The sequence below is a fragment of the Ailuropoda melanoleuca genome, chromosome 3 (assembly GCF_002007445.2).
Source record: "Ailuropoda melanoleuca isolate Jingjing chromosome 3, ASM200744v2, whole genome shotgun sequence".
Lineage (NCBI taxonomy): Eukaryota > Metazoa > Chordata > Mammalia > Carnivora > Ursidae > Ailuropoda > Ailuropoda melanoleuca.
This window is the reverse complement of record NC_048220.1, coordinates 115,762,923-115,782,406: the sequence shown is the minus strand read 5'-3', so window position 1 is coordinate 115,782,406 and position 19,484 is coordinate 115,762,923. Positions and strand designations below refer to the sequence as shown.

General features: G+C 37.8%; 1 protein-coding gene across 3 annotated transcripts in view; it reads right to left on the bottom strand.

The window, feature by feature from the left end:
- Positions 1–423: 423 nt before the first annotated feature.
- TTC33 (tetratricopeptide repeat domain 33) overlaps positions 424–19,484 on the bottom strand; it is a 38,072-nt gene continuing 19,011 nt past the window's right edge. For all 3 annotated transcript variants that reach the window (XM_019803144.2, XM_011229149.3, XM_002922612.4), the window contains exons 3-6: positions 9,968–10,049; positions 8,188–8,319; positions 2,472–5,085; positions 424–1,484 (exon numbers count right to left, since the gene is read on the bottom strand). In XM_019803144.2, the coding sequence (XP_019658703.1) occupies positions 4,732–5,085; positions 8,188–8,319; positions 9,968–10,049 (568 nt within the window). In that variant the 3' untranslated portion in view covers positions 424–1,484; positions 2,472–4,731. The remainder of the gene's footprint in view (positions 1,485–2,471; positions 5,086–8,187; positions 8,320–9,967; positions 10,050–19,484) is intronic.

The following is a 19,484-nucleotide window of genomic DNA, read 5'->3' as shown; positions in this document are numbered from 1 at the left end:
AGTGTCGGACACCGAGTAAATATTGTATGATTATCTGAAACTCTAGAAGAGTCAAATCTAATTTATAGTCACAGAAAGGAATCAGTAGTTGAACAGTGCTGGTTGTTGGGGTGCAGAGAAACTCACCAAAAATGGGCACTAGAGAACTTTTTGGGTGATGGAAATAGACTACATCTTGATGGTAATGGTAATTGCATGGTTATTCATATTTGTTAAAACTCCTCAAGCAGTAAACTTATAATATAGGGTGCATTTTATTATATGTAAATTACACTCTTAAGAAAGTTGACAGGGTGGGCAGAGAATATGATTCATTTTACATTCTCTCCTTCTAATTAAACCTAGGGTCAATACTGTGGTCTTTCACAATTCCCAGTGAGTAGATCTTTGGATATCCTAAACAAATGTTTACATATTGTCTTGTAATTGACATTATCCATTTCCAATAGAATTTCCATGACTTAAATACATAAAATTAGAAAAAAAAACCTCCCAATTTGATATTTAATTTATCTCATGCTTATTTTGAAATACAATTTTCACTAATTTTTGTTGGGAGTTTGAGGGAATCATGTCCCCTCCTGACCTCTGAGCCACTTGAGAGACCAAGCCAGGCAAATGGAGATTCAGTATATCAGATTTATTGCTGAAGGGTCTAGGCTAAAGGATGTAATTTAGGTTAGTATCAACAACGGCCACCTAATATCTAACCCAGAAATAAACAGACCTGCTCACCGAGGAATGGGCAGTCCTATACAACTACAGGGCTCCCTTTGCAGAGGCAAAGAGCCTTTCACTGCAAAGCTTGTGCCGTGTCTGGCAAGAGAATACAACATAGGCTCTCTGCAAGCATTACAAATCCCCAGAAAGGGGAGAAAGGTTTGCATGTCCAGTTCTTTATCCTGAACTCCCTTTCACAGGGAGTTGGGGGTGATTCAAGAAGGGAGCAATCAAGATTCCTTGCTTAATGGATGTGTAAAGAAGCACCTAGAAAGGAAGCTATCTCTACCCTCCGCCTTCCCAACAAAATGCAGATCAACATTTCTCAACCTGTCTCCCACCGTGGCACACACAGCAAGTTCAAATATGACACACATTAAGGCACAATTCATGATACATCAGCCACAGGGCTATCCCTTCCCTTCCACTGAAGAGAGCATATTCAATTGCAAGGGACTCAAGTGACATATTTCATTTTAATTTACTTTGGTAATGAGTCATTCACTTATTGATTAAAAAAAAAAAAACCAAACCCTTACTTTCTCAATCCTAAAATGTCATCAATTACAAAGTACACACCAATGGCTTAATAAAAATCTCTCAGAAAAAAAACACATTTAATATACCAGTTGATTTAAAGATAATCATGGAACTATGATTCCTGTGTCAACTTACAACTCATGTAGATACATGTATGTCATGAAATCAAAGCTCCAGAATGGCTGGTCCAGAGTCAATTTAGAAAGGCTACTGACTCACAAAGTCTGAAAAGAAAAAAAAAAAAAATGACAAGATTTTCTTACTGCTGGGAAAGGCAGTAAAACAAGCTTTTGACATCATTACATAAAGCATAGTTTTCCCACTGAAGAGGCTATAGTGGTCAGTTATAATCATGGCAACTCTAGCTTTCTCAGACAAAACTTAAGTCTTCACTATAGTTTTGTCACATAACATCAATTTAAAAGCTCTTTACACTCAGACTACTACCATAAAATTCTGTACCTAGGCCCCAACTGCAGCAGGTCTGGGTTCTGTGATCTATACCTTGCATGACTTTTCAATGTTTGCATAGTATTTGTTAGCACATTTAAGATAAATACTCTATAATCTAAAACCCTGTTGTCTCGAGAATAACACGGATTCTCAAATTATCAGGCATGATCTGGATGTGTGGTGTTCTGACTAATGAGTGCCTGTGCCATACAATTCAAATAAGAATAATACAAATTATATTCAATATAGGTTTAATGTTATTTCAGAAGGTATATTAAACATCTTTAATCGTATCACTCTTATGAACACAACTATTTTTCTTTCAGATTCAAAAGTATTTGTTATTGCAGTTAACAAGCTGAGCAAATGTCTGCGTATCAGTACCCGCATCCTATAAAAGGATATATGCATTTTTCTCTTCACGCATAGAAGAGTGTTAGCTGAGCATCTTCTGGGGCATGAGTAAATGAGCTGCCTTCCTTCTTCATAATTCATTATTCTTTTTCCCTCCATTTTATGTCTTCCAACTTAGGTCTTATATCTGAGTAAGGAAAAGACTAATCTGGCCTACTGCTATCAATACAGGAAAACCACTAGGTTCTTTCACAGAATCTCGTGGCTACGTGCCCTCCATCCTGGGTCTTGCCTCTTTTAGGGTTGAGGCATAGACTTTATGACAAGGATAACCCCAACTGATAACTATCTGTCCTATCAAAAGTAGTGACTCCTCACTTTTAAAGATTACGAAGTTCTCCTACCTTCTTAAAATCAGAAGAAATGGAGGTTAAATATCTCCAAACTAATTCAAGTTCTTCATAGAAACAGCTAACATTTCCTGAGTGCATCCTCTGCAAGACACTGTCCAAGGTGCTTTACATATTTTATTCTCACATAACAAAGAAATTAAATAAATCTAATTTTTCAAAAGCTAACAACACAAAGAGGCAAATCTTTAAAATGCAGGAAAAAAACTATTTATTCACAAATTACATGATAAACAAAAACCCAATATTCAAAACAACATACCAAAGGGTGAACGCTCACTTCCGTAGATGCCCAAGTATCTACCCTGGGAAAATATCCTTTATTAAATGAAATAAAATGTAATTAGTATTTGTTTTTTGGATTACTCTAAAGCTAGCCTCTCTAACCAGAGCTAACTTTCTGATGTAACTTCAGGGAAAAATACTATACTCTGAAAAAAAAGAGGTAAGCATTCCACTAAAGGAAAAAAATTTTAAATCATCTCAGAGGGTGGGGGATGGGCTAGATGGGTGATGGGCATTAAGGAGGGCACTTGTTATTGTGAGCACTGGGTGTTGTACGTAAGTGATGAATCACTGAATTCTACTCCTGAAACCAGTACTACACTGTATGTCAACTATCTAGAAATTAAATAAAAATTTTAAAAGGAAAAAAAAATCATCTCAGAAAAATGTCAACCATTACTCACGTGCTCCAACGGGTTAAGGTAAAATTCCTTAAAATAAAATAGCTTACTTTCATTTCTAACAAGGATAAAATTAATTTTACAACAATAGTAGCTTCCTGAGTGTCAGAAGTAACAGTACCCAGTAGTCTACATAACTGTACTACAATATATGTAGTATAAAAATAATTCACATTAGCAATGGCAGTTTTGATTTCTGAATACAACCACAACCTGTCAATGAAATATTTCTTTAAATACATCCTTCTCTACTCATGTATTGTACCATACTCATGTTTCAGTTTCTATATATGTTGTGCCTAAATTATTCATTCACTGGCACTCATTAACATCCTTACTTTTTTATTTTTAGAAAGATATAATCTAGCTACTTAAAATATAATTGTAATTTAATTGAGTAGTTCCAAAAAGTTATCTAGAACAGGACCTCCGAACCATCAGCTGGAAAGTTATAGCAAAAGATAAGTTATTTTCAGAGTTTTTAAGCTTTTAAAAATAAGGAGAAGAAAATATTGCTTTTGACTGGGACAATGCAGTAGTACAATCTGTTATGACACATCTATGAAAGCCATTCGTTTTTTTAAAATGCAGATGCGGGGGCGCCTGGGTGGCACAGCGGCTAAGCGTCTGCCTTCGGCTCAGGACGTGATCCCAGCATTCTGGGATCGAGCCCCACATCAGGCTCCTCCGCTATGAGCCTGCTTCTTCCTCTCCCACTCCCCCTGTTTGTGTTCCCTCTCTCGCTGGCTGTCTCTATCTCTGTCAAATAAATAAATTGAATCTTTAAAAAAAAATAAAAAATAAAATAAAATCCAGATGTGAAACATGACCCACCTGTGGAAAGGAACACTATCCACTTTAACAACTAGAAAAATGAAACAGTCATTCTGACATTTATCAGTATTTTACATATCTAATACTGAAGGAGGCAACTACTATTGTCATAATAATCTTAAAGTCAAAATGTAGGCACAAATCAGAATTAAGAGAAACTTCAGAAAATGTTTAGAATGTCCACATTTGCATGCATTTTCAGCCAAACTTTCAAAGATTCCACATATATCCAAATGACAACTTTGAATCAAAATGAATGTCAAAAACATTTAAGCTTTGTGACAGACTTACTCTAATGCACCCGGAAAAACAGAAGAGTGAATAGCAAGAGCAGTATATTTCTAAGGAGGGAAAGAAATCACTGGCTTCCTTTATCATGAAACAAAAGTCAACAAGTCAGCGTTTTAATAACACTGGCCGTCAAGTGATTCACTATTAGAGAATTCACTTTTCAAGTTGTGTCTTTAAAATGCACTCGCTTATATTTTTGAATTAAATTAAGTTTATTAACCAAAAGCCACTGTACTCAGAATTCTAATCTTAGGAAGTTTAAATCATAACTTATCAAAACATTGTCCAAACACTATACAGTAATTCTACCATTTAGTTTTTATATGCCTCATCTGCAAAACTCATTTATAAACAAGAGTTTTGCTCTGTTTCTCCACAGCAAACGTCCCTACACCTAAAAATTTTAAGCGGCGATCAAAAAGATTCAAAGGGTTGCCGCTACTTCATCGGGCTTTGATAAAAACAGAGCCATCCGGCGGTGTAGCACCGTCTTCCTTCTCAGTGACTGTCTCTACAGTCCCAGAAGCCGACACAATAACCATCGTTTTATTTGCTGGAACCGTCTTCTGTTTCTCAGCAATCGCTGCACAAACAGCAACAATCTCATCACTTTCAAAGTCATAGTCAGGAATTGACTTTGGTGAGAAATGTGTTACTTCCGCTGACGCTTCACACTGTCTAATCTTCTGTGCTACCTTCTGCTGCTCCTGGAGTGTTCTTGCCCAAGAAAGGTCTTCTTTCCATATTTCAGGGTTCATTGGATAGATATGAAGGGCGACCTGAAAACTTCGAATTGCCTAGGGGAGATTAAAAAAAAAAAATCAGAGTTTTTTTGTTTGCTTTGTTCTAAAAAAAATGAGTAGATTTAATATAATCCACAGTATTTATCTCTATTTCTTTCAAATATATATATGTATTTTTTATATATATCTTTTTAAAAAACATATTAGAATGTAAGGATAGAAATTAGGGCTGTGCCCTAAACACTGGACGATGATTATGGTGGAAAAAAAAAAAGGTTAAAGAAACGTGAAAGAAAGTGCCTGACAAAATGCTGCTGAGGACCCCAAGTCCAATAAAGTACAGGTAGGGCTCTTATAGTTCAAGACAAGGCAAACACATTGTTCTGCTTCTGCAGATGAGCAGATATAAGAATCTAGGGATTTCTTGGCTAAATCACGATCAGGAAGGTACCGGCAATGCCTACCGTTAACGCCAAGAGCTTAGATCCAAATAATGCTAACGTGTTGACTGTCACAAGAGACAAAGAAGGACATTATAGAATGATAAAAGGGTCAATTCACCAGGAAGATAGAACCATTATATATTCATTCCAACATCAAAACACCTATATGTATAAAGTAAACATGGACGGAACTGAAGGGAGAAACTGACAGCAATAAAGTAATAGCAGGAGACTGCAAAACCCAACTCTCAGTAATGGATCCAACACCCAGACAGAAGATCACTGAGGGAACAGAACACCTGAACAACACTATAGATCAAAGGGACCTAACAGACATAGACAAAACATCCCTCCCAACAGCATCAGAGTACATACTATTCTCCAGTACAAACAGAACATTTTCCAGGAGAGATCCCACGTCAAGTCACAGAACAAGTCTTAACAAAATCATGCCAAGTATCTTTTCTAATGATAATGGAAGAAAACCAGAGATCAATAGCAGAAGAAAAGCCGGGAAATTCACAAATAAGTAGAAACTAAACAACATAATCTTAAACAACCAATGAGTCAAAAAAGAAGTCAAAAGAGAAATGAGAAAACATCTGGACACAAATGAGAATGTACATAACAACATACTAAAACTTACGGATGCAGCAAAAGCAGAACTAAGAGGGAAGTTTATACAAAAAAGATCTCAATTAAAAAGCTAATTTTACAGCTCAATTAGAAAATGAAGAACTAAGCCTATAATTGTTTTCCAACACCCAACGCTCTCTCTCTCTCTTTTTTTAAGTTTCAAGGTTTTATTTACATTCCAGTTAGTTAACATGTAGCGTAGGGGCGTCTGGGTGGCTGAGTCGATTAAACTTCTGCCTTCAGTTCAGGTCATGATCCCAGGGTCCTGGGATCGAGCCCTGCGTCGGGCTGTCTGCTCAGTGGGAGCCTGCCTCTCCCTCTCCCTGCCACTCCCCCCGCTTATACTCCCTCTCTCTGTCAAATAAATAAATAAAATCTTAAAAATATATATATAATGTAATATTAAGTTTCAGGTGTAGAATTTAATGACGCATCACTTCCAACACTCAAGTCTATGTAAAAACCTAATTACTCTTGGGGCTAGCCCCACCTATTGACTTTTAATGTACCACCTGTCCGATTTATCTATGTATTTTCTTGTATTTTTGTCCAAATAAATACAAATATCTATGTATTTTCTTGTATTTTTGTCCAAATAAATACAAATATAGGAAGAATGGTTAGATGTTAACAATTATAGCTTGCTTTCAAAATATTTTTCATAGTGACCCTTCCTTATGACATTTTGAGTAAAGTCCTTTTTTCTTATCATTCCAGTCTTTCAATAAAATAGCTTAAGTTTACATAAAAATTACAAATTTAGATTGTTCCAAGTACAGCCCTAAAAATTACATTAAATGAGGAAAAAATAACACTTTTAACCCTCCAAGAATTTCACAATTTTAATGGACACAACCGTATTAAAAGGAAAAAAATAACAGTTGAACTGGATCCCTTATTCAAAAAAACTTAAAATCTTAAACAATTTTACTTTTACTGATTGATTGAAAGTATCTCTACTGTGTCACCTGCAGTATTTTCTTTCTTTATAGGGCGATCTTTGCTAAACATTGAATCCTAGAGATTTTTTCGCATTACCATAGACATTAAACAAGCAAAAGAAAGAATGCCTTGTAAGCTATTAAAAAAAGCAGAAATGGGGGATAGTATTATGTGATAGGCTTTGTTTGTTTTTCTGTTAACCATCAGAAAACAAAATACCATGAATTTCTTTCTTCCAACTCTAGTATGATTTTAGTTGTCAGGTAAAAAAAAAAAAAAGGGCTTTGACTAAACTGGTTTCCATCACTGTGACTCTCATCTCAGATTAACATGCTTAAGTTACTTGACACCAATTATTCTCTCATTAAAATTCCTTATTATTTCTGAGAATTTGACAAACACCTTTTTTTGGTAAATAGAAATAATATTTATCAGAAAAATCTGTTATCCGTAACTTACTAAAGCCATTGCTAGTAAAGTTAAATTCAGGGTCTACCAGTCATTTCATTAGCCTTTAAAGAAACTATTTTTAATTTTGTATTTGTTGGGTTTTTTCCTAACTATAAAAGGTAAATAAAGCCATGCAAAAAATTAATGACAAACAGAAAATCTGGCACTACTATATTAGATTTGCAAACACTCTTTAGAAGTTGGTGGCCAGGTATACACAGGCCTGCAAAAACAAAAAGAAAAACAAATAATTGTCAGAGCCAACTCTCATCTATTCAGCCTGTGCTACCTAATACCTGAAAAAAAAAAAAAGTTTTTTTTTAAGCTTTTATTTATTTGAGAGAGAGAGTGTGGGAAGGGCAGAGGGAGAGACTCTCAAGCAAATTTCCCAATGAGCACAGAGCCTGACAGGGGGCTCAATCTCACAACCCAAGAGATCATGACCTGAGCCGAAACCAAGAGTCGGACGTGTAACCTACTGAATCACCGAGGCACCCCCTGAAAAAAATATTCTGACTCTAATATAACTGATTTTTACAACAGATAACGATGTTCAATAATAACTTTGGACTGTGTCAATGGCTTAATACCTTTAAGAGGGTAATTTGCTATTTACTTTTTGGTTCAGCTAATCAAAAACATGTCAGAATAAAATTTCATCATTATAATAATCTAACTTCCTTACCAGGACTATCTCTCCTAATCCAAGCTGAGCACGTCCCAAAGTTTGCCAAGACTCCCATGAATGTGGGTTTCTCTGGACAGCCATTTCAGCTGCGTGTACGGCCGGGAACATTTCATGCAGAGACATTAGGACCTACAGACAAAAAAAAAAGAAACAAAACCTGTCAGTAATATTCATAAACTAGCAAACTACTAATGAATAACCATGTGTAACTTTTTCATTTTTAAAAAAATATTTTTAGTCTGGTAAACATGGCATCTCAGTGGTTTTGACCCACTCCTCTGTCGTGCAGGGTAGGAACGACTATTCTTCTTCCTATTTCTAAAATAACTATGAAAGTATGGTGGCCATTGGTGGCTCAGAGATATGAACTCTTAATTCCACTTCTGATTATTCTATTTACAATGTGGTTTTCAGGGGACCCCAGGTTTTACTGTTAAACGACATAAATTTAAATTTGTTCAACCACTCAACCTATGAACATCTTCCAGGTACAAAAAATCATTTAAAAACTCCACAGGCCTCCCCACAGCTGGGTTTTTCGAACCATGTAAAGCAGAAAAATAGGGAGTTCCAGAACCTTCCACTTCAGTCTATTGGAAAGGGCTAGATTTTATCTATCATCTTTGGGACCATCCACATTTCACAAGATTTGTAACACAACTATCATTATTAGGTTACAAATTAAACAATTTATTTCATATAGTTCACCACAAACACTGTCTTTAATATATATGTAGTCAAGATTGAAAGTTAAAGAACCAAATGACGGTCATCCCAGCACTTCATTCAGCGGACATAATTTATTTGGGGTTTTCTTGGCCAAACTAAAATCAAAGCTGATAAAGAATGTGCCTTATGTTTGAGATCATCATCTGAAAGATATCTGTATGGTGTGTAGATCAAGGCTGAACTGTAACTATTCCCTGCCAAAAAAATGTTTGATACTCCGTTAGTGATTTTGAAGTCTTTTGGATAATTTAATTCAAGTGCTCAGAGATTTTCTTTATAGACTTTCCCACAAAATAAGAGAAATGTATTTTTAAAATTCAAACGCTATTTTATTTTATTTTATTTTTTTTTTTTAAAGATTTTATTTATTTATTCAACAGAGATAGAGACAGCCAGCGAGAGAGGAAACACAAGCAGGGGGAGTGGGAGAGGAAGAAGCAGGCTCATAGCGGAGGAGCCTGATGTGGGACTCGATCCCATAACGCCGGGATCACGCCCTGAGCTGAAGGCAGACGCTTAACCGCTGTGCCACCCAGGCGCCCCCAAACGCTATTTTAAAACTATTAATAAATTGAGTATATTCTGACCTTTTACTAAGGACTGGGCCATTTTTAGAGAAATATCATCATTTAGAGTCCAACAATCCTCATTCTGAAGAAACAAAACTATTGCTCAATCCACTATAATTAATTTCCAGGAAAGCAAACCCATTTCATTTATTTAAGAAATCACCAGTGACTTCCTAAAAGACAGCTATCTGTTCATATCTTACCATAGGTTGAAATAAGTGAAGATAAATGAATTTCTAATGTCATGCAAAAGGCAGAGCTGTAAATAACATGGTGATGATATTTTACCACCCAGGGGACCACCAATAATACTACAGTAACATATTTTGGAAAGGAAATGTTGAAAAAATTTGAAAAAGACATATTTGAGAAAGAAAATCGACAGAAATGTCATTTTGGTTCATTACTTTTCACCAAACACATACGAACACGACACAGTGAGATTTCATAATGAAAGAGAAATTCTTAATAAACAGTACCTGCGATTTCATCTCGTACAGGGTGGCGTCATCTGGGGTTAACAGCAGTGCTTCATCCCATTTCTGAATTGCCTCTCGGTATCTGTGGTTAAGTTACATTAGTACCATATTTTCAATAAGTCCTTGAGAGTACATGACCAAATTTTAAAATCAGGTACTAAGGAATAATAAGCTCTATTCAAGAGCCGACGATGATAATAATGTTACAAATGCAAGAAAAACTAAGAGAGAAAGGGAAAGGACAGCAAGAGAGAAAAAGACAAATGTAAATAAAAGAGATCTTAGAAATCTTTCCCCAATTTTACTTTCTGGGATGAGAAATCATCCCCAAAATTTCCCCTTTTTTTCCATCAACCTCAATGTCTGCAAATGTTGTCACACAAGTTAGAAGTACCACAAAGAACTTTTCTGAGGAATTTACAATCCAGTTGCAATCCTGGGCTCTCCTGAAACAATCTAGCTGACACAGAACACTTTAAGAAGTTGACTGGTAATTGTGTAAAGACTCTTCAGTTTGGGGCACCTGGGTGGCTCAGCTGGTTGAGTGTCTGACTCTTGATTTTGGCTCAGGTCATGATCTCAGAGTCGTGGGATGGAGCCCCGTGTCAGGCTCCACACCCAGCAGGGAGTCTGGTTGACGATTCTCTCTTCCTCTCCCTCTGCCCCTCCCCACCAGCCCCCCATGCTGCTCGCACTTTCTCTCTCTAAAATAAATAAATAAATCTTTAAAAAAAAAAAAAAGATTCTTCAGTTTTAAGTTTCCTTGTCTGTAAATTCCATGGGCTCAGGAATATAATATCTTTTCATCACTATTAGTATATGGTAAGCTTATAAAAAATGGGTCAAATGAATGAAAAACAGTTTAGAGATGGTGATTTCCACTACCACCTTTCCACTGATGTCCTCCTAGTCAGGTTTGTCTTGTGAGCTCCAGAGCCACATGGTCAACTAGCATATCCATGAAGATACCTCAAGCTCATTCTGCCTAAAACTGATCTTAGCACGCCACGTGCCAGATCTGCAGGGGCACTGCAGCACTTTCTTTTTTAAATAAAATTAAGGAATAACAAAGTCCCACATGCTATCCCAAGCAGTCACGTTCACAGCATCCTTCACAAGTGGTTAATTCATGTATACTTGAATATTTCTAGAAAAAGAAAGTTCTATTTGCCAGAATATTTTCCATTACAATGATGCTGAAACTTTCTATTCTGTACCTTTCCCTCAATGTTACTAATTCTGCTTTCTAGAGCTAAAGAGAAAATATATAATCCACTAGTTTTAATTCTTGGCTACACAGAACGATCTAGGGAGATTCCGGAAGGGAAGAAATAACACAACGCACACACACACAGAGCTGGTCCTTGCCTCAGCTCAACTAAAACAGATATTCTCAGAGGAGGGCCCAGGCATCTATATTTCTGGAACCAGGAAATGCTAATAAACACCAAGGTCGTGAACCACAGATAATACCTTTCATAGCATATTAAGACCTATCATGTGCTACCTTCTCCTGAGTAACTCACTGTTACCTGTTTTCCAGACCCTTCATTTCCTCTGTATGTGTTCTTCTGCATAATTTCCTACTGAACATGTGAAGATCCAAGCCAAACATAGCAACCAAAATGTAGGCCAATATGCACTGATTAATATTTAAACAGAGGACAGTGAAATAAAGGTGACATTTGGGAGAAAATGCAGTTGAAGAACATAAAAAAGTACGTTCTGTTTTCACCTTGCTAGAGAGTTCCTTGACTAGCAAGGAATATGAATGGGCAGTGCCATTTCCAGGGGTCTTATGCCATCTTCGCAAATGACAAAGGGGCTACAGAAACCTGAAAATAAGTCTGCCACAGAGCCAATGCCGCAGCTAGCAGCAGGGTGAGAGTGAGCACGGCAGGAGTGTGCTTTCCACATCCTGCCTAGCTGCCATTATAGGCTGTAGCAGTGGCTTGCTACTTTGTAGTAGCGGGCTATATAAAGCTATATGCTTCAGATTCACTCTGTAAAAGCTGATGATAGTCTTTGCTTTGGGGCAAACCAATCTGAAAATGCAGACATGGCTATCAGAACTACTGCCTGGACCATGGTTAATATCTTCTTCCCTAAAAGGGGCCCCTGCTGAGTACTGAAGAGTTACCTGTTTGAACACTGTGTTTAATTCTGGGTGAAAGACTACTAGAATTTTAGGAACACGGGGTGATCATTATTGGCTTCATTTTTATGATGTGCTCCCACAACGCTGTATGTTTTTCCCTGCTTCTGCCTGCATCAGAAATATTCTTTTTGGGGGGCACCTAGGTGGCTCGATCGGTTAAGCATCTGTCTTCAGCTCAGGTCATGATCTCAGGGTCCTGATCAAGTCCCACATCAGGCTCCCTGTTCAGCAGGGAGTCCGCTTCTCCATCTCTCTCTGCCACGCTGCCCTGCTCCTGCTCTCTCCCGCTCTCTCTCAAATAAATAAAACCTTAAAAAAAAAGAAGTGCTCTTTTTAAAAATATTTTAGGTAGTTAACATACATTGCAATATTGGTTTCTGGAGTAGAATTCAGTGCTCCTCATAACAAGTGCCCTCCTTAGAACCCATCACCTATTTAGTGCCCCCCACTCCCTTCAATTAACCCTTAATTTGTTCTCTATTGTTAAGAGTCTTTTACGGCTTGTTTCTCTCTCTCCTTTTTTTCTTTTCTCCCTTCCCATACATTCATCTGTTTTCTTTCTTAAATTCCAATATGAGTGAGATCATATGGTATTTGTCTTTCTCTGACTGACTTATTTCACTTAGCATAATACACTCCAGCTCCATCCATGTCATTGCAAATGGCAAGATTCCATTCTTTTTGATGGCTGGGTAATATTCCAGTGTGTGTGTGTGTGTGTGTGTGTGTGTGTGTGTGTGTGTGTGTGTATCACATCTTTATTCATTTATCAGTCAATGGACATTTGGGTTTTCTCCATAGTTTGGCTATTGTTGATAATGCTGCTATAAACATCAGGGTGCAACAGTCCCTTCAAATCTGTATTTTTGTCACAAACCAAACCTCTAAGAGCAGTGCTAACTGAAAATTATTTAGTTATCAAGGATTTCCCCAAACTCAAACACCTATCTAGAGCCAGGATCCGCAGAGTGGAAAGTAACAGTGGAAACGTGCAGTCCCACCGGCTGCTATCAATGCTCTTCCTCCATCTCACTCTCAGAAATCCCACTGGAGTGCTCCATACGTCTCTCTGCTTTCCACATATTCGGACACTTCTGCACAGTGTCAGACTATGCCCATTATCATGGCCTGTACAGGTGTGAGTGGCAGGCACACAATTTTCCATTCAAACTCTGTGCTCATCAGGCGATAGACATGGGCTGGTTAAACCACTGTGTTCTGTTCCTGGCTCCTAATTAACCTGAATGGGAACCTGAGACTCACAGTTATTTTTAGGCCATTCATATGTCAGTGTTAGCTAGAAACTGCCTAATGTACTTCAAAGTAAGCCATTTAAGGTATCTTTTTAGGTACCATCAAAATTGTTATTTATGAATTCCCTCTATTAAAACACTATCAACTGGGGCACTTGGGTGGCTCAGTCGGTTGAGCATCGGATTCTGGATTTCAGCTCAGGGCATGATCTCAGGGTCGTAAGAATGACCCCTGCAGTCAGGGATCCTCTGTCTCCCTCTGTCCCTTCCCACCCTCCAACCTGCCCCAACCCCCTGGTCATAAGCAGGCACCCATGTTCTCTCTCAAAAACAAAAAACAAACCAAAAAACCCCCCCAAAACCCCACTATTAACTACACAGAATTAACTAGCTGTTTCTGTAAGGTTACCGCCTATCAGACCACACTCCTTGGATTCGCGTGCTAACACCTCAAGGGTGCCATTCTTCTAGTCCTTCCTTTCCTAGCCCCCCATATAAAGTAGCTTCCTTCAAGCAAAACATAATTTTAAAAGAGAATGGTGGCAGAAAAGATGTAAGGACCTCACCTGGTACGCAAGTCAGCAAAGAGGAAGATGAAAAGGAACTTACAGAGAAGGACCGAGAAAGTCTGAACTTTACTGGTGGACTCAAGGGGATAAAGACCACAGCTTGGGGATAAGAGAGAAATGGAAGGAGGGGGAAGGTAGGGTCTACAGATTCCAGTGGGCCTCTTCCTTCTCTGATCCACACGTGTCCATCAAAAATGGTAGCCTAAGACCGCAATCTATGCTGGCAACTAAAACACGTGGTTGGCTGACATCAAGTGTTTGACTTTTTTTTTTAATACAAAATGTTCTTAAATCAGGTCTTCCTCATATTCTATACCTGAGTAAATGACATATGTTTTGATATAAAAAGTTGTTTCCTAAATATACAAATAAAGAACAATCAGAAAATATAGGCAAGTGCACCCATACACACCCATATCCCACAAACAGAAATCAAAAACAACCATAGTTAATATAGTTAACATTTTAGTATATATTCTTCCAGTTTGTTTTAATGTATATCACACATATGAAACATTTCTTGTGTCTTTAAATTATCAAATGCTTCTCTCTGTAGCATAATGCTCAGAGACTGATTACTACTGCTTCAATACAAAATTCACTCCAATGGATCTGCCACTGTCAGACATTATACTTAAAAGCTGCTAAAAGAGTAAATCTTAAATGTTCTCACCACACAAAAAAAGCAATTATGTGAGGTGATGGATGTGTCAACTAACCTTTTACCACGGTAATCATTTTGCAATATATATGTTTATCAAATCATCACATTCTATACCTTAAACTTACATAATGTTACTCATCAATTATATCTCAATAAAACTGGGGAAAAAATTACCCTTTGGCCATTACAATTATCTTTTTGGAAGGAAGTGGGCCATGAATAATTGTTGAAAAAGAAATTTTTGGAGGTGAAAAATACACATATTATACTTGATATAAAACTGACTAGAAATAAGATCACCTTAGAAGGAAGGACGGCATAACTTAAGATGGCATTCTTATTAATTTCCTTTAAGAAAAGAGCCAATGAGAGAAGGAATAAATATTACATTTACTTGTCTATACTTCTCCCCTTCAGATTTTCTAGTAATATGACCTGCTGGGGCACCTGGGTGGCTCAGTCGGTTAAGCATCTGACTTGCCTCAGGTCTTGATCTCAGGGTCCTCCCACTGAGCAGGGAGTCTGCTTGTTCTTCTCCCCTCCCCACCCCGTGCATGCTCTCTCTCTCTCAAATAAACAAATAAATAAAATCTAAAAAAATATATAAATGACCTGCCAGCTTTACAAGAAATATAATTTCAGTTCCCAATTGATTTAATTTTTAAAACTAGCAATCCCTATGCTAATCAAAAATTCAAATGACATTAATACTCTTTGATTATAAGATTATGTTTATCTAAAATACAAATCAGAGCACATGGCTGGCTCAGTCAGTGGAGCATGGGACTCGATCTCGAGGTTGTGAGTTCAAGCCCCACCCTGGGTGAAGAGATTACTTAAAAATAAAATCTTAAAAAAAAAGAAAACTTTTAAAATACAAATTAAATTTAGAATGTTTAATCCACTAAAAACTAGCTTATATGTTTAACAACTAGAATTATACTTCTAAAATACTTATTTCTAGTCGTTGAAAAGGGAAAAAATCCTTATAATGAAGCACAAAGCAAGCCTCTCATGTCCTCCCTCCTCAATCTAGTCTTCAAAATGCATGCATATAATAAACACACATATTTAAAAGCTCTACTTCAAATGAACAATTATTTTCAATTTAAACTCTATAAACAATAAAAGAACATGTAAATGAACACTATTTTCAAAACCTTTGTGAAGGACAAAGATAGAACTTTTTTCCTTCAAAAACTTAGAAATAAAAATGACAAACCTATAAACAAATTGAGGAAAAGTTCTTTAAAAAGGAGGGAAATCAGCTCACATACATGCACATGACCTTTAAAACCCATCTGTTACTTGGTAACAACACACTCAAAAAAAAGGAAAAAAGGAAAATGTGCTTTTTTTTTTTTAAGAGAAAGACAGCATTCACAATGGGGGAGGTGGCAGTGGAGGGTGGAGGGTGAGACAGAGACCTTGAGCAGAATCTACCCAATGCTGGGCTCAATCTCACGACCCTGAGATCATGACCTGAGCAGAAACCAAAAATCGGACACTTAACCAGCTATGCCACCCACCTGCCCCAAAATATGTACAACGGAAAGTAAACCTTGTGTCACTCCTGTCCTCTGGTCTATTAGATCACTTTCCCATAGGCAACCAGTTACCAGTTCCTTGATATCCTGCCAAAGATAACCTTTAGATTTATAAGCATGTGGACCCATGTGTCTTTTAAACATCATAAATGGTAACATTCTAAATATATACACCATTCTCTTCCTTGCCCTTTTTACTTACTATATCTTGGAGATCATTTTGTATGATTATGTATAGAACTGCCTTTAAAAAAAAAAAACGGCTGTATAATAGATCTCTTACTTCCTAAAACTGGGAACCAGAAAGATTTGGATATGACAGGATACTTGCATTTCATTGCATGCCTTTTAAAATTACATGCATAGGGGGACACCTGGGTGGGTTCAGTCAGTTGATCCCAGCTCAGGTCTTGATCTCATGGTGGTGAGTTCAAGCCCCGCACTGGGCTCCACACTGGGCATGGAGCCCACTTAAAAAAAAAAAAAAAAAAAAAAAAGTAAAATCATGTGTATATGTATTGCCTTTCTCTTTTCGTTAAAAATTGTACAAGGGGCACCTGGGTGGCTCAGTCGTTAAGCGTCTGCCTTCGGCTCAGGGCGTGATCCCGGGGTCCTGGGATCGAGGCTCACATTGGGCTCCTCTGCTGGGAGCCTGCCTCTTCCTCTCCCACTCCCCCTGCTTGTGTTCCTTCTCTCACTGGCTGTCTCTCTCTCTGTCAAATAAATGAATAAAATATTTAAAAAATAATAAAAATAAAAAATAAAAATTGTACAAATAAATTACACAAACCATGGCATTAGCTAAAATCAGAGAGAGAGAGAGAGAATGAGAAAGAAAAAAGATACCAGGGCTGGAATTTTCAAAATTCAGAAGTCAAGTAGAGAAGGAAGGGCTAGTAAAGACAACTGAAAAGCAGAGAAAGAAAGGAAGGAAGACATTCAGAGTGTGTGTGATTTCATAGAGACCGAGAAGCGTCACAGAGAGAGTGACAGGTTGCTCCTAAGGGAGATGTGGTAACATGTAAGTCATTGGTAACACTGACCAGAGCAGCATCCTTGGAGTGGAAGAAATGGAAACCAGCCTGAGGGGGGAAGTGGAAGTAAGAAAGAAGGGATGGTGAATGTTGACAACTCACTGGGGAAGTTTTTCTGTGACCACCAAAAAGAGAAATGAGAAGATAACTGACCAGGAATGTCGAATCAAGAGAAGGCTGACATATATCTCAAACACAGGTCCAGACGGAGCTCATCATCATCTCCTACTCCAAACCTACTACCCTTGTAACCCCAGCTCAGAGAACAGCACCACCGAGTCACAGAGACAGAATCCAGAAGTCATCCTACACTTTCCCTAGGTTACATCAGTCATCACTTCTCTCTCTAATTCCTCCTTTCACCCACTGTCACTGCTCCTACGTAGCGCAGGTCCTCAGCCTTCCTTGCTGGGATCATCAAAAATTCAGTTAGTGATTTTCTCTGGCCTCCTCTCAGCCAGACCTCTAGGGATGGAACACGGCTCTGCCTGTTCTTCCGCTGGTTCCAATTTGTCTTTCCTGATTCCACTCGGAAACTCTTTCCTCCCAGAAATCGTCTCACACACTCTTTACTGCTTCTAGTCCCCCATTTAAATACCCCCCTCGTTTTTCATCATCCAAAGAACTCTCCAAATGGTCCTCTTTACTCCATATCAAAACAATTTCTTTGTGTCACCCACAAAAGATACTTACGTAGTATTTTCTTTGCAGCATCAGTGCCTAACAAAAGCACTAAATAAATGTTCAGTGAGGAACAAAAAAAGATATAAGAAATCAATATACTACACTAATTTGGGTGAGGAGAGCAGAATATAAAACAAACGTCAAATGATGTCGAATATAATTTTATCTTTGCTGAATCAGAATGACTTTTAGATTTTTTTTTTTAAGATTTTATTTATTTATTTGACAGAGAGAAAGACAGCCAGCGAGAGAGGGAACACAAGCAGGGGGAGTGGGAGAGGAAGAAGCAGGCTCATAGCAGAGCAGGGAGCCTGATATGGGGCTTGATCCCAGCACCCTGGGATCACGCCCTGAGCCGAAGGCAGACACTTAATGATGGAGCCACCCAGGCGCCCCGACTTTTAGATTTTACACAGCTTTAGAGTAAATTTTAATTACTTGTCCTGATTATTTAAATTCTTGATAAAAAGAAAAGTTGCAAACATTAAAACACTATTAAACTCAAATGCTTTATTCCAGATATAGTTGATTCTCATTCCCATAGTTATGTTCTATAAAGTCGCTGTAAAGACTGAATTAGTGAATACTAAATCATTGCTCCTAGGGAAAACACAGGGTTAAGTTCCCTGCAAACCCCCGGTCATATTTTCATCAACTGAATACATAGCCTTGTTGTATGTGTTTCTGTTTAAAGACATCTTATTAAACATATATTGCTGATTCATTAACATTGAACTCATGGCCAACAGCCTGGCAACTCATGCCTGGACAAAGCTTACTGAACACACGTTTTCCCTATAAAATCTGCCTTCTTATCCTTAGGAACACTAGACAACACTTCTGTACTACACCTGGGGGCCGTTTGAAACAGCAAAACCACCAACAAAAGGCACAAAAATGTGGAAACTATAACTCAGACCACAAAAAGGACACTTGTTTACAGTATAAGAGCTGAATACGAGGAGGCACAGTTTCACCTTGTTTGACTCACCTGGGAACATACACAGCAGACACTCAAGTTTTGTTCAGCTCTGCGCATGTCCACTAATGATTGTGAAAGCACCCTGAGTACTGATTTGGGGCTTACCAATATACTTTAGTGAGTGGGTACACTCATAAATGCAGAGTCCAGGGGCACCTGGGTGGCTCATCTGCTCACCGGGTAAGCATCTGCCTTCAGCTCAGGTCATGATCCCAGAGTCCTGGGATTGAGCCCCACATCAGGCTCCCTGCTCAGCAGGGAGTCTGCTTCTTCCTCTGCCCCTGCCTCTCCCCCGTCCCTACCTCTGTTCATGCTCTGTTTCCCCCTGCTCTCTCTCAAACAAAATCTTTTTTTTAAAAAAATAAATAAATGCAGAATCCATGAAAGACGGTTAACCATATTTAAGAAGAAACGTTATAGCATTTTTNGTTTCCCCCTGCTCTCTCTCAAACAAAATCTTTTTTTTAAAAAAAATAAATAAATGCAGAATCCATGAAAGACGGTTAACCATATTTAAGAAGAAACGTTATAGCATTTTTTCTATGTCAGATAAAATGTAACTAGCCACAAATGAGTATCACTTTCCACTAATATCATGACAGATTTCTATTTGATTTCTATCACAC